Genomic DNA, 16397 nt, shown 5'->3' on the forward strand with positions numbered 1-16397 from the left:
TTATTAACCCTATACCTACTTCCATTATCTAAATATGTAAAGATCCATATATAATGGAAGCAAACTATAAAGATGGAAGTTATTTCATACTAGCTTCTACTTATTACATTGAAAAACAATAAGAATCTGACTAATGAGTTAATTTTTATTTTGAATGCACACCAATATCCAGTGTATATAAGATGATGATTGCCAAATGAAATGGATACATCTAGCAGCCACCTGAATTTAAATGATTTTAAAATAAGTGCTTAGAGAAAGTCAGTTTGGGGTGTCTTGCTTCTTAAGGCAAATCAGATCACAGATATGCTCACATGTTGACTTTCTGACAGGACTGGGAATTCCCACACTTCATGGGTGATGTTGATGTGAATCTCCCTGGATTGCACACTCCTCATATGCAGTTTAAGATTCCCTTCTTCCAGAAGATCTTCAAGGAGGAATACCGCATTCACATAACAGGTATGGTATATGACTTTGGACACCTTTGGATGTTTTCTGTGAAAAGTGAACCACTGGTAAGAGGCATGAGTTTAATTAGCTCTTACTCACTCAGCAATTCAAGATGGCTCTAGATGGTTTGGTGATTCAGTGCCATCTGTCTGGGCTGAAGGCTCATGGTGGCATTGACAAATGAGATCCAACAAGCACATTGGAATGAATGGAATGGAGGCAATGATAAAGGAGGCTCACCTGTTTCTTACCCCTTGAACATGTCACCTCAGTCACACTACATTGGCAGTTACTAAGTAGAGCACCGTACTTAGAGACAAGGAACACATAGCAATCCACCCCCTAGCTGAATACTGCATTGTCAGGCCTTCTGGTATGTCCCCCAAAGGGTGGGGGACAAACTCTCTTCTATAGGGCGTTATTCCTGCCATACATCATGGACCACTCCACATGGATCTTACACAGGGGGTGGCTTTTTCACGGTCCTCGGTGTATAGTTTCAACATCAATACATTCTGTGCTTCTGCATTATCTGCCAAGGTGAGGACAATGAGGTGAAATCTTCAGTCAGTCCACATGACTTTAAAGAATTAGCCTACTGACTACTTGATTTCATAGAACCTACTTCTGTGTCCTAGCACAAGTTATCACAAGAGATTATTTTGTGAATCTCCAGGTTGTTTTACTCTCTAATTTTTTTTATGCTTCTGAAATGAAAACGTCTTAGTCATTCTCATCCCCAAGAGATATCCTGAAGATACGTTTTATATCTTTTCTTCTTTTGAACAGAGAGCAGACAGCTGAATGGTCATGGATACAAAGGGTAGCGTTCACTTCTAAACAGTGTGGATGCAGGGCACGAACGTGTGTGCTTTAAGGACAATGGCCTAGGATCCCACACCTGCTCTAATGCAAACTGCAGAAGAAACCTGTGCTTACACTGCCGTCTGTGCTACTGGATAAAAATAGCAAACATTAACATCTGAGTACTGAAAAACTCTCTGCTTCCCAGTCAGGAAGCTGTGCTTTGGCTCTGAGCATGGCAGCCTTCCTGGGTTTGAGAATAAGCTCATGAATAGGGAAGATGCATCAGGTCTCTGTTCCTACACAAAGCAGCCAAGGCTCATCTATTAAATTCACTGGGTAAATCAATCGATTTCAGTTCAGGTCACAGAGTGTGGTTTCAGAGTCCCCATCTGTGCAGCATGCCATCCTCTTGGACTTCTAAAATAGCCATCACACACATAGCTTCACCATATCCCTCTGGGTGGCTTTGTCTGGACCATCTGTTCTTCCCACCAGCTCTTGTCTCTGGCAACCTCCGCACAGTCTCTGACTATCAGAACCCACTAAAGGTATACTACTTAAGCATTAACACACAGGGTTGTAGGGGAAAAAGAAGATAGGAGATAATTGGAGAACAAATCAGTTTTTAAAAATTGAACTGTAAAAAGCAGTCAGGTTAGGACTATTTTACATGGCTTTGTTACATACGGTGTCAATTATAGAAGGGGAAGGTTCAGGGTTCACAGTATCCAATGTTTGTGCAAATTGGGATGGTTTATTTAAAAAGGTGACCAAAAAAACTCACATTTAAGAGTTATACCTAATGCTTTGGAAGGGCTATATGCTATATCTGTGAAGCTGCAGTGTCATTGGCTATGAGCCAAGGAAGCTCTGTGCCTCCGGGAAAACACAGATGAAGGGCCTCAAACCTTATTTCATGAACCAGAAGCTTAAAAAAAGAATAAAGGCACTTTAATAAAGTTTTCTGGAAGGGGGACATAATATGACTAAAGCTTCTGGTAATGTTCGCTGAGCGCTATACAGCTCTCAGATGGACCCGGCTGAGATAGTGAAGGAATGAAGAAATGCAAAGAAAACAAAGAGAAGCTGAGCTTGAGTAGAGCGTGCTCTCCGATGGACAAGCTGCAGCTTCCCGGGAGCAGCGCGATGGATACAGCATAAGCTTGGGTAGGCCGTGCTCTCCGATGGACAAGGGGCAGCTTCCCGGGAGCAGCGCGATGGATACAGCATAAGCTTGGGTAGGCCGTGCTCTCCGATGGACAAGCTGCAGCTTCCTGGGAGCAGCGTGATGGATACAACATATACATTTGAACAGGAAGATGAGGTCACTTTACACAGCTAATCAAGGAAGTGCTGAGTATACACAGCTGGATCAAGGAGAATGGCTTAGCTAATCTCAGTAGATGGAGTCTCTACAGCAGAGCAGTCTTCAGGCCTTAAATATCCAAGAGGAGAAAGCTACACAAGGGAGTTTTCTGCACATACTGTTAGTATCCATGCTTGGACCGGGAGGGAAGGTGTTTACATTACTCCAAGGATCTAAGGCTCTGAGGTCCTTGGCATGGTCATACTCATGTCAGCAACATACATTGACTCGGGACATCATTTACTTGGGGCTTTTTCCTCTCCCCACATAGTTTGATTAATAGGTCTCTAATTAATAATTAAATAATAAATAATTAATAAAAGTCTCTAATGAGAGTGACTTTATAAATGTATGGATCAGTGGGCCCTAGCCCCATCAGTTCTGACACAGCAGGTCTGGGAAGAGCTAGGGGACTAGACTCCGGAAAGTCTTCTTTGGGCCATGTGATTAATGGAGTGCTGCTCTACTCTGACTAAGATCTCACAGCTGAAGTCAGAAGGTCTGTGTTTGTCCTAGAATTCACCATGCAGGTGTTAGCTTCCTGGGTCCACTGCAAAGCCCTCTGAGCAGTTTAGTGGTTAAATTAAAAGAGTGCAGGCCTCGAGGTTTAAGCTCTACTGTAATTAGCACAGTTGTGGTATTTCCAATGCATCCAAAGGTATCTGCATCTGCTATTAGAATTCTTCAGAAAAGTGGCTACAAGTTTTGAGAAAAGCCAAACCTTTCTGTCTTCAATGTTGGGTTTCTATCCCTCTGTAGCTTCTGCTAATCAGCTAAAAATAAGTTGCTGCTATGAAATAAGGAGCTAGTCTTTGGGGAAGTAGTTTTTACTTATGGTTTGCCAGACAAGTGCTTCTAGGGAAAACCTGGATCAAATTTCCAAACTACTGAGCTCCATGATGTATTTTAAGACTGTGTCTGTAGCCTGACATTTCTGTCCTAGCATGCAGATGCTAACTTGCTGAGCAGTCTTCCTTAATCTATCATGAAAAAATCAAAGGAGATTTGAATTTTCTTTGTAAATTAATATTGCATTGCCACTGCAGTAATCAAGAGTGATGCTCTCTATGTCCATCAGTGTATCTCAAACAGTAGGTGTTAGAATATTCTGGAAAGATTGTTTAGAAAAATAAATCCATCAGACATACACCAGCATCTGTGTACTTGAGGTTTGGGGCAGAACCTGGGATCCATTTTCTCACAAATACAAGGAAATCCTGGGCTGGCAGTCTGAAGCCCATGCTCAGCCAGATACTGCTGCTGAAGAACATTATCTATAGGTAGAATTTCTTGTACCTTAGATAAGAAGGAAGCTGTTTGTACTGCGGATAGCAGGGCTGGAGAGGTGGAGCTTCCGGAGCCCTTTGGAGCACAGGGGATTATACTAGGAGTGAGTTCCAGATGTTGGATGATGAGCTATAGGATTTGGACTTATACTGTTAGACTTTGAGTTTGCTTTGGTGTGATTATTTTTATGCCCTGGTCTTTCCCTTTGGAATAATAATGCTTGCTTTTACTTTGTTAGAATACACTGGACTTAAAACATTGTGATTTTTAAAGACACTGTGGACTTTTAACACGTTGGACTATGTATGGGTGGAATTAGAAATGCCCCGCATAAGCTCAGATATTTAAATACTTGATCCCCAGTTAGAACTGTTTGGAAAGACTTAGGAGGTGTGGCCATGCTGGAGAAAGTATGCCCCTGGGGGAGGGGCTTTAAGAGTACATGACCTCACTTTTCCTCTAGTTCACTGTCTGCTCTATGCCTGCTCTTAACGATGTGATCTTTCTGTTTCCTCTTCCCGCTGCTGGGACTGCTGTTCATTACTGTGTTTCACCACAATGATGGACTCTTCCTCTTCTGACCTGTAAGCCAGAATAAACTCTTCAGTGAGTTTTTTAGTCATGATGTTTTCTCACAGAAATGCAAAGTTCTTACCCTGGATAGTTTTCATGTCAAGTTGGCACAAGGTGAAATTATTTGTGTGGCAGGAATCTCATTTGAAAGAATGCGAGCATAAGACAGAATGTAGCCTGAAGAGCATTTTCTTAATTAGTAACTGATATGGTAAAGACCCAGCCAGCCCATTGAGGGTTGAGTCCACTCCTGGACTGGTGGTTTTGGGTTCTATAAGAAAGAAGGATGGGCAAGCCAGTCAGCACACTACTTCATGGCCTCTGCATCAGCTTCTGCCTCTGGATTCCAGCCCTGTTTGAGTTCCTGCCTTAACTTCCATTGATGATGAACAGTGATATGGTAGAGTAAGCCAAATGATCCTTTTTCTCTCCAAGTTGCTTTTGGTCCTGTTGTTTCACCACAGCAATAGAAACCCTAAGGCTGTAACAAATTTGGAAGTTGATTGTGGAGAATGAGCTATTGCTGAAGGTGCCTTTTGTGTAGGACCCCACCCTAGCTAAACTTCCGAGTTGTGAAAGTCCTTAGGAGTTTTCTATTCCTAGGAAGCAACTGCAAACACAAGCTGCTGCCAATGTGACTCAAAGTGGCACAATCATCCCAAGATGGCAGCCAAACTTGGTGGTGTCATTCACATGATAAAGGATTTAGGAGCATAAAGGATGCAGGAGTGGAGGGGTCATGGATTCTTCTGTGGTTTCAGAGAGCCTTTGAGTTTGGGCTGCTTGTAGTTGGGGAGTCTCTTCAGGAAGGCTCTGAGAGATTATTACATCCATCTGTGAAAGTGAAGCCTCCTGGTTTGCAGTGGAGACCACAAAATGTAAGAAGTGCCAGGGGTCATGAGGCATCTGCCTAGGAGGACTGGATCCTGGGCTAGAGAGAGGCAGAGGCATTCATTTCAGGCAGCAAAGCCACACTACAGAGCCATCAAAGCCCTCAATACTAAATGTTGAGCTACAGGATTTGGTGTTTGCCCTGCTGATATTTGGTCTTGCATCAGTCCATTATTTTTCAACTATACCCCCAATCTTCCCTTTGGTATGGTATTGTCTATTCTGTGTCATTATGTGTTAGAAGTATGAAATTTGCTTTTTGCTTTTCCAATGAATTACAGCTAAGAAATTACCTTGAATCTCAATATACTTAAGACTTTGAAACTTTGTTGAGACTAGGGGGACTTTTGAAGTCAAACTACATGCATATTGATTGTGATATAGTGTAGAGGCTATGGGGTCCATGGTGTGGAATGTAGTGGTTTGAATGAGAAATGTCTCCCATAGGCTTGGGTATATTTGAACACTTATTTCCAAGTAGGGTTGGCTTTGCTGTAAGAAGTATTTAATTGGGCAAAGCTCTGGGAGTATACATCCAGTTCATGCTTTGATTCTTGATGTTGATGCTTGCTGTTAAAGATGGAACCTGTCAGCTTTCCATTCCTGGAGCTTTCTGCCATGCTTTCTTAGATGATGAAGTCCACCCCCATCTGATAATAAACTCTGTCTTCTGTCTGTAAGTCACATCGAGTGATGGTATTTTATCACAGTAGCAGAAAAGTAGCCAAGAAGGATAGTATTTTATATTATGAGATAAACATGAGATCTTAGGAAGGTTATAGTTTAAAAAGTGATGTGTCTGTATGTCAAGTTAGCAAGGCATGCTGTGTTATGAGCTTTGACTGTCAACTTGACACAACCTAGAAAATCACCTGGGAAGAAAGACTTGAAGAATTATTTAGATCAGGTTGACCCGTAAGCATACCTACCAGGAATGTTTTTGGTTATTGGTTGATATTGGAAGATACAGCCCACCGTGGGCGGTACTACTCCATAGGCCTGAGCTATAAAGGAAAGAGTAAAGAAAAGCAGTGGTGTAGCATTAGCATGGTTGTTTCTCTCTCCTCCTGACTGTGATTGTGGTAGACCAACTGCCTTAACCTCCTGCCATTGTGACTTCCCCATAATGATGGATTATAGCCTGCAATACTGAGCTGAATACACCATAAGTTGCTTTTGGCCAGGTTATTTTATCATAGTGACAGAAATGAAACTGTAACACGTATAAAATTGTTAACAAAAGCTAATTAGCACAATGCAAGTTTTGGGGAAATGGTGTGGCCGGTAGAACTTTAAGGTACAAAATATAACGTCACTCAATGCAGATTATGACTGGCAGGGTGACCATGAAGGAAACTGAAGCCAGGGATAGAAAGATAGACCTTGCAGACCCCCAGTAGATTCCTCACTGGCATTATTGACCCGTGTTTGCTCCATATTAGAGGAACCTCTGTGAGGATAGCGATTTCCCCACTATGCTCCACAAAGCAGCAGTGAGTCTCTCCTGGGCCCTAGTGATTATATAACTATGAGGTAGATAAGACACCAAGTGTGTCCTGAGATGATGGGGGACAAAGGTCTGACACATAGACTCTTAACTGTTGATATGGATCTCATCTAGTTCCTTGGCCCCTTAAGAGTTGGTTTTTTATACCTTCCACGGGGATAGCAATGGAACCTATCATAACCTTGATGTAAAAAAAATCAAACTAGAGAGTAAGTGCTAGGCACTCAAGGCACTGGGACCACATAGTATGTGAAGCACAACCTTTACTGTTTTATACTTGACTCTTGCTGTTTTGTTCATCCAGAGCCTTCGTTTCCTATTTAATCCCAACATCAGGTAGCCTGGGAGAGTTTTCTCACTATGTATTCACTACTCCAAGTTTCCTGCTTTTGCTTTTAATCCCTGAGTTCCCAGCAAGACAAAAGCTAAGAGTGGAAAGCCCAGCCTCCTAAGGAAATACTCTTATGTAAAGGGGTTTCTGACACTGACGAATTCCCATTGACATTTAAAAAGCATTTAGGAATAGAGTAATTTTTGATGCTTATTCTGAGCTAGCTTTATTTATGCATGTCAAAAATAACTTGAATTATTGCATCTGTTTAGCTCATCTGGATCTCCCTTGACAGATGGTTTGCTGCAGTATGTAGGAGCTTTCATTTTATAAGCTGGGGTACTGCTTATAAAAATAATCATCTCTATCCAAGCATGTGTTAAAATATACTTTTTCTTGGAATTGTAAGTCAGCAACAAAGAGGACAATGGTTAGTGAGGAAGTCACTTTGGTACCTTTGGTCCAAGCCCATTGTCCTTAAAGTGAACACTAATGGCATTATTCAGTTCTGCCCCCTGCCCTGTTTCCCTTTACCTATAACGTTCACATAGATGGATTAAAATGTGTGATGGACAAAGTCTCTGGAGGCAAGATGGGACAGCCTCTCAACTAAGTCTCCAGTCTCCTCTGAGTCCTATTAATGCCAGTCTCAGCGGAAGCTCCACCATCTGTCATCCCAGCCACACAAAAGAAGTGTCCCATTGGTGGCCATCATCTGAGTAAATTAGGAGGGGGTCGTGGGGAAAGCCAGAAGGAAGGCTGTGTAGCGGTGTGGAGAGAATTCACACTGTTGGCACAATGATGCCCACGGGAGCCCTTCCGGCAAAAATGAAAATGTGGAAGTAAACAAACCTCCGTAGCATTCGCGTTCTATTTCTGTTTCTCAGGCGGTATGAGGGCACAGGTTGTTACAATGGCAAGGATGTGACAAATAATGGGCACAAGCCCTTTGTTCTGTTTCCAGAGTTGTGTGATTTTAGAAAATGAATTCCTAGACATTTTTTTAAAGGAGTTCTCCTGGTTTGGATAGATGATGGAGTGTCCTGGGAGGGGTGAGGCAATGACCCATGCAGGAGGATGGTCTGACTGACAAACTAGTGAAGGTCTTATTATAGGGAAATATGATGCATACTTTGAAGAGAGTATGTTTATCCAAGGTACACAAAGACCTCTTTCTACACTCTCAGGCGAGAATTTTCCCACAACTCTCTGGAAGCAATTTCTATTTCTGAGTACTAATAAAAGCCTGAGAGTTAACCTTGCTTCCCTTCACATAAAGCAGCAATTCTTCCTGTTTGTCTAAAATTATCATTATCTACGTTTGCTTTTCCCAGAGCCTGTCCAGACCTGAGCTAGCCTTCCCTACCTAGTTGGGATGTCTTATCTGTATTTATGTGATTGTCTATATTTATTTATGTGTATGGCCATTTTATAATACAACTCCCAGATCCTTCAGCAATTGTCAGAGAAACCACTTAACTATATAATTAATTATAATCTTTAAGGCACAGATAATTCGCTTCTCGGAACTTTCCACATTATGTAACTCTAATCTTGCCTAGAATTTATTTCATCATTAAAGTAAGCATTTGACTTGAAACACTCAAAAGTCATTCTTTATATTTGAAGGGGCACACATCAATTCACAGGTTCTAAGTTGATTCAAACATTTAAACTTATCATTTAAAAACACAAGCTGGGATATAGGGGACAGAGAAATATGAATGGCTCTGTCCCTAATCTGAGCTAAGTCAAAGATGAGTGGACATCAAATTTGTCATAAATGCGCTGTCTTCTTTTTATTTTTGTTACTGCAGAGTGGTCTACCAAGTACTACTTGTGCTTGTCTTGTTGGAATGCTTCATAAAAGATGCACTAGAAGCTCTTAGGTCATGAATTAGGAAATAAGTACTCATAGTTTACCAAAGAGTGACCTTTTGACCCATGCACTTACATGGTGTCTACACATCCCCAAGTTACCTGGGGCGAGACATGGGGTTGTGCTAATAAGCCCAGTTTGATTGTTCTGTCTAGAGAAGAACTTTGATGTTAAACAAGACTACTGATATAGCAGGCTGCAACTATTACTGTTGTTGTTGTCGTATCTAGCACTCATCTTCTTCAAGGCCATGGCTTCCTCCTGCCCCACAATGGACATTAAAAGGCATTCATGATAGGCAATGTGAATAACCACACACATGCCCTATATATCTGGTCAAGTGGAAATGCCCCCCTGGTACAGAGATATCTACAGAATAGCTGCATTCCAATATCAACTGGAAGCTCCAATGAGGACATAAATAAAAATGTTTTAGATGCATTAAATGTCCATTTTATGTTACAAATATCAACATGTTGTAGCTTTTTTTCTCAGCTGAAAAAAAAGCACATGTCTTCTCAATTATTGTCAATTTGTGTCTTAAATGAGGGTGATATTTAATGAAGATTCCTTTAAAATTACATATCCAAGGATTCCATAAACTCCCACAAAGTAAAAAGATAACATTTCCATTATAGTATCATTTTTAATGATCAATAAGATTCATTAAAATGACAAAATACAAGAAAGAGCTAGCCTCACCAGCATCATGCAGTGATTTCTCATTAAAGCAGACAGAGAGTTATTTCAACAAAGAGATTAAGAGAAATAATGCATGGCTTCTGTCCTACCTCCTTGCTGATTTGCATTACGCTAAGTAGTTGAGACAACAGGGGAATGCAAACACACTCACATGATTAATGTGAAAATTCCAAACCTCCAGCTACAGCAGATCATGCATTCACAAAGGCGTGCACTTGGGGAGAAGGATGGAGAAAAATTTTCTGTTGGATCTTTGTCTTATCTTACATACCTTCCTGCAGACGATTTCAGAGACAAAGGTTTACTCTATGCAAAGTGTCTCTCAAACTCTACAAAAATTTAAGTACAGCTTTCTTCATCAGAAAACCATGTTTTGCCTGTTTTGTTCTGCTAGTTGGGAATTTTCTGATTCATCCTACAACACTGAAACTTTAGAGATGTTTGTTTCACAATGATTAACCACAGAGAAACTTTTAGGGTTGGGAAGAAACCTTAAGGATGGTGCAGCTCAGCTCTCCTGCTTCACACAAGAACACCAACACAGGAGATTGAGTTTGCACTGCCTGATTTTGGGCTATATGAGACCACAGCTCATAGGGCCAAGGAATTTCTTAAGGGCAACAAAAGAATCACCAAGTTAACAAAATACTGGTACAGATCAAAGGGTAGATGGTTAGTGATAGATGATCTTCCTGTGTGCAAATATTCAAATGGAACCAGAGGTCATGTCAGGTGGCGAAAACAAGAAGAATGTGAAGGGCCATATTTTCTACTCTCTCAACATCTGAAGACTCAGCTGAGTAGCCATGGTAGTGGTGGGTAACATCATTACATCCACAGGGAGTTAAAGTTTTCTGTGACATTTAAGGAAGTCTCCATACTCCAATGCTGGTCTAGCTGATTCATCTCCCATTCCCATATGGGCTCTCTACATTGGAGGAGAGGCAAGGCAATATATGTGTTGTCAGCCTCCAATCTTAATTACATGTAGCAACTTTTCTTAGAGCTATTAATTATCACTGCAAGTAGACAAACTACCCACTGGTGAATCTCAAAGTACATTTCCGTGGAGCTACATAGTGGGTCTCACTGTATATCTGGTCCTGTGTTATCTGTAGTTTCCAGTGATCCACTCCTCATGATAGTTTATAAAAACTGAAAAATAAAATATAAAATAAAGTGACTTTTAGCATAGAAATACCTTTGTTACCACTCTTGCATGTCTTTCTGTCCCTTTGGGTTGAAAAAGTCAGGAAAAGAAATTGAAGAAACAATACAATGGTACATTTTTGGCAAATGTTATATATTGCGGACAGCTCTCAAATATAACCTCGATTTTACCCTCAAATACCCTCTGAGAGAGTTACACATAGATTATTCTCCTCTTTACAGACTACATAAGCAATAGCCACACAAGAGCAGAATTCTGCCCATGACAAATAAGTAGGAGGTTTTGTGGGGGAGAAGTCGGAATCAGAAAAACTAGCTCACTTTTCTCACGTTGGAAATAAAATAATGGTGGTTGAGAAAGGCTAAGCCTGCTACCCGAGAGGGCATCCACTATGTCTGGTGTCAGGGTAAGGCTGGCATCTGCTCTGTCCCCATTGCATTACCCTCACAGACTGTGGAAGATGATGAGACCCAAGTTAGGCAACATATTTTCATCTTCTCCCTCATATTCCTTGCCACATGAGAAATAATACTAAAGACCCACTGGTATAAGAGTCGTATGTAAGACTGACCCAGAGTGGCTGAACTAGTAGAAAAATAACTCAGAAATGTATGAGAAGTGTTTGGTCCGTGTCCATTCAGTCTCACATTTACTCTGAATTAAGCTTTTTCTTTGCTTATTAACATACACAAAGCATGTAGGGAAACTGCTTGAGAAAGCCTTCTACACTGACCCTGTGACCAACCCTTTTTCTGTTCCCCAAATCAGGGGTGGTGATAACTCTCGTTTTTCATAAGCTTCTCATCCTAGAAATAAACGACTCTTTCTCTTGGGTTTCCCTTCTCATGAGTTTATTTTAAATAGAAGCAAATAGTACAGACATTTCAGTAATGTCCAATGAGGTAAAGATGAAAGGCCTTTTGGCTTTGCCATTCAGTCTAGCTTTGTAACACATGTAGTTTATAACCAAAGAGTAAGTGCAATGCCTATACCAGAGCCCTAGAGAACCTCTGTAATGTGCCTGCTGTCCTAGCAGCAGGAGGTAAGTACCCTTCATACTGGTTGAGACTCTAGGCGCTCTGCCACTCCATCGGTCTCTCATCCCTTTTCTGCCGTTCTTTGCCTGTCACATGTCCCACACTTTTCCTTTTGCTTCTCTTGACTCATCTTTTCTCCAGCAACTCATCCTTTCCAGCATGCTATCCTATGTGCAGTCACACACATACACGTATTAACTAAAAGAAAACTAATGCTTCAGGCTTCTTATCCCCATTTCTTCCTCAAGGACCATGTGAATTGCTGCTCCCTCCAAAGTCCTTCCTACAGAAAATTCTCCTTGGTTTTTATTCCATGTTCACAGTGTCTCTTACATTTGTAGTTTATATCCCTCATTAACATCTCTCAAATGCAGTCTGTTATTGTTGCCTGTTATATCTCTGTCCTGTTTTGCCAACAAGATGAATTCCCCTTGAAAGGTAGAAACTTGTATCTCTACCATCTGGTGGTGTATGCTGCACAATGTCTAATATGAGCTCAACAAATGATTCTGTGCACCTTTGATTTTTGTTTTTTCACACTACATCAGACAATACCTTGGAATGTTGGGAACCTTGATTTTTATATATGGTAACCAAGTTCAAGTCAGCCCTTAGAGCTTCAAGATTAAAATATGTTTATAATCAACCATAAAAATAGCAAGCTACAAAAGCAACAAAGCACAAAGATGTAAGTGCTGTTAATTCCTTTAGCTAAACTCTTCAATATATGGCAAATAGCAATTTCTTCTTTACACAAAGAAATAAAAATAGTCATTAGCCAGTCAAAGTTTTGATGATAGCACTAACAAATGGTGTTTAAAATGACTGAATCACTTCTATAAGGCATGGTGCTTAGTATCTATAAGCTCATGAAATATTAACCTCAAGAAATTCTGGTCTATTTTTCTTCATAGAAGGAAACAGGGGCTTTAAGGAATTTAAGTCAAGTACCAAAATCAAGTATCAGGTGGATTTGGGGACAGGATGGCTCCCTTCTGCTTTACATATCATAGGATCTAATAATGGGCACACGTATTCCCAACTGCCTCCCATTCAGTTCATTTTCCCAAAAGCTGCCCAATGTACAAAATACATGATCACGTGAAGAAGGAACTTCATGATGCTCAATACAATTACCGTCTAATTAGTAATCAATGTGGGCATGGCACTTAAAATTATAACTGAAGCTTCTCTAGTCTGTTCTGGTATTTTACTATTTGCTACAACAAACTCAAGAGAGATATTAACATTATTATAGAGTACCTGACAGTATAGAGCCTGTAAGAAATGACAATTATACTAGAACCTAGTATCCCTGAGAAATTTTTTAATTCTTTCCCTGTGAAGACATATTTCAATAACATACCATTGACAAGATCATATTTATTTTTAAATATGTATCTATTATTTAATTAAATATATTTAATTGTGTATGCAAATTGATGAGTGGTGATGCCTATGGCAGTCAGAGACATCGCATCGCACTTGGAACTGGATTATATAGAGACATGAGTGTTAGGTACCAAACTTGGGTCCTCTGCACTCTTAATGACTGAGCTGCCTCTCTGGTTCATATGTAATATTTTAAATACTAAGAGGAAATCATAGTGGTTACATTCTCTCTAGGTGACATCTTCCAGTAGTTTATTAGCTTTGGTTGTATGTTCAGTAAGTACATTGTATTCAGTGGGCACTTGGCGTGAATGTTTTAAGTCTTGAAATGAGTGCTCAGGGATTATAGATCTGAATCACATCGGTTAATGGTTTAATCAACAGGTCTCCAACAAACAGCTATGTGAACTCAATTGACATGCTACTGTGCTTCTCATTGCAAGATGATTTATTTCTTCCCCAGACCTAATTATAAAACAGAAAGAAACAGTCAATCATATATTGGACTTCCTTACAATTTTCATTAGAACTGCTTTTCACCACTAATTAAACTATTCTTGAAAAGACCCCAAGACCAACTTTGAATGTAGCTGTGGTGCATATAAAACAAAGAGCTCAAATCATATTACAGTAAATTCCAAGTCAGAGACCTACTGTTTGCAGTTTGCTTTATTTTACTTTTTGTCAATTCACTTTTGGTAGCATTGCCTGTTCAAAAGAAAATTGTCCATAGCTCTAATTCTTCAACAATTGATACTGTTGTACTTATTTTTATTTTAATGGAGAAAACTGGATTGTTGTTTTATCAGCATTTGATTAATTCAATATTTCCCTTTAAATGCAGGTAAATGGTTTAACTACGGAATTATCTTTCTCGTCTTGATTTTGGACCTGAATATGTGGAAGAACCAGATATTTTACAAACCTCATGAATATGGACAATATATTGGCCCAGGGCAGAAGATATATACAGTGAAAGACTCTGAAAGTTTAAAGGATTTAAATAGAACCAAGCTATCCTGGGAATGGCGGTCCAACCACACCAATCCTCAGACTAATAAAACCTACGTTGAGGGTGACATGTTCTTGCACAGCAGGTTCATAGGGGCTAGCCTAGATGTCAAATGTCTGGCTTTTGTTCCAAGTTTAATAGCTTTTGTGTGGTTTGGATTCTTCATTTGGTTCTTTGGACGGTTTCTGAAAAATGAGCAAGGGATGGAGAATCAAGATAAAACTTATACTCGCATGAAAAGGAAATCCCCCTCAGAACACAGCAAGGACATGGGAATAACACGAGAAAACACCCAGGTCTCTGTGGAAGATCCTCTGAATGACCCCCCCCTGGTTTGTATCAGGTCCGACTTTAATGAGATAGTCTACAAGTCCTCCCATCTGACATCTGAAAACTTGAGCCTGCATCTGAAGGAGGCTACCAGTGAGATGGAGGCTGATGAAGACCCAGCGGCCTCTCAGAGTATGCGGACGAACTAGAATCTCTTCTTAGGTGGAGAGAGCACAAAGAGCAACCTTGAGTGTAACTTTAAAATCATAGTCTTTCATTTTGTAAATGTCAGGTTTACATAGCGTTAGGTAAAGAAATACAAACTATGCCACAACGGTGCTCAACATGCTTTTTCTAGACTCATTGTTTTCTATTTGTATTATGATACACGTGCCTATTGTATGTTTAATGGTCCTCTAGAGATTGCTTTTCACAACTGCACAAGCTATTTACTGACTTTACAGCAAGGTAGAGTAGCCGATTACCCATGTATCTGATGTTCAACCATAGTGGTGCCTTGAGACATTAAACTGTTTTTAACTGTACCAGACATGAAGTGTAGAATGGTTCTCCAGTCTATTTCACGTGGGATTTTTTTATACAATTATTTTGACTTACACTTGATGTCTGAGCAGGAAACAGACATAGCTGATTTGTGGTTGTGGAAAGTTCTTCTGGTTCACTGTTTAGTGGGGAAGTTGGTGACTTTGACACTGGAGAGCAGAGAAGCATAGTGATTGCCTTTTAAATTTTATTGGCTGGCTACCGAATATAAATATAAATGTAAAATCCAGTCAGAGGAGGGCTGCAATACACCATGGGTCACTGCTCACAAAATGTGACTTTCTCTAACCACTAATTGCAATTAGATGATAATACCTAATTATGTTTTCCTAATTAAAGATAAATTGCTGCCTGATTAATAGTCTTTGCCCTTTTCCTTTGGGAACAAAGGTTAAGAGGAACAGTTGGGTGAGCTCTCAAATGTATTGGCATTTCCACAATGTCCTAGACAAGCAAGAAAAAGAAGTTGTAATCATGTGAAGCCTGCACAGCCCACTGTCTACAATATTGTATATTTTGCTGTAAATATGGTTCTGGACAGTGAAAATAGAAAACCATACTGCAACGTTGACCAAGGGAATTCTGAAATCATTCATTGAAACCTCATGTGGTAGAAAATGCTGTATGAGGGTCTCTTTAATGTCTTCTGTGTATGTGCATTTCTGTTTGGGTTTCATTTTTTAAAGATGTAAACATCGCACCTTAATAAATAAGAATTATATGCCAGTAATTGTGTGATGTAGGTTTTGTTTTGCTGGTTTGTCTGTTCCCCAACCGGAAAGGATTCGATCACATCCTAGCTTAACAAAAACCTATTCAAATGGATTTTTAAGAGCTTGATTCTAGGCAAGGTAACAAATTGTATACACTTAAATTGCTTCTAATTTTATTTCATGAGCTGCAGTTACATGTTTCTTGAGGAGCTGAAGGGAGATCATTTTTAAGGTAAATTATTTATTTTCCTGTCATATTCTAATGTTGTTGCATATTTTCTTTATGTTTTTTTTTAAAGCTTTCTTGTTTTGATCTGCTTTTGAGCATGCAACTTGCCGAATTTAGAGTGCAGAATAGAACTATGCATTTATCTGTCGCTCGAGAGCCAGCTTTAATAAGCATCTTGGTATAATTGTTTACCAAGCAGTTGGAACCATACCC

The 16397-nt window shown here is 40.0% G+C and overlaps 1 protein-coding gene across 1 annotated transcript in view; it reads left to right on the forward strand.

Annotated features, from left to right (window-relative positions):
- Tmem117 (transmembrane protein 117) overlaps nucleotides 1–15968 on the forward strand; it is a 471810-nt gene extending 455842 nt beyond the window's left edge. The window contains exons 7-8 of the mRNA XM_031353693.1: nucleotides 333–462; nucleotides 14241–15968. Coding sequence (XP_031209553.1) covers nucleotides 333–462; nucleotides 14241–14887 — 777 coding nt within the window. The 3' untranslated portion in view covers nucleotides 14888–15968. The remainder of the gene's footprint in view (nucleotides 1–332; nucleotides 463–14240) is intronic.
- The last annotated feature ends 429 nt before the right edge of the window (nucleotides 15969–16397 follow it).

This window comes from Mastomys coucha, unplaced genomic scaffold (assembly GCF_008632895.1).
Source record: "Mastomys coucha isolate ucsf_1 unplaced genomic scaffold, UCSF_Mcou_1 pScaffold11, whole genome shotgun sequence".
Taxonomy (NCBI): domain Eukaryota; kingdom Metazoa; phylum Chordata; class Mammalia; order Rodentia; family Muridae; genus Mastomys; species Mastomys coucha.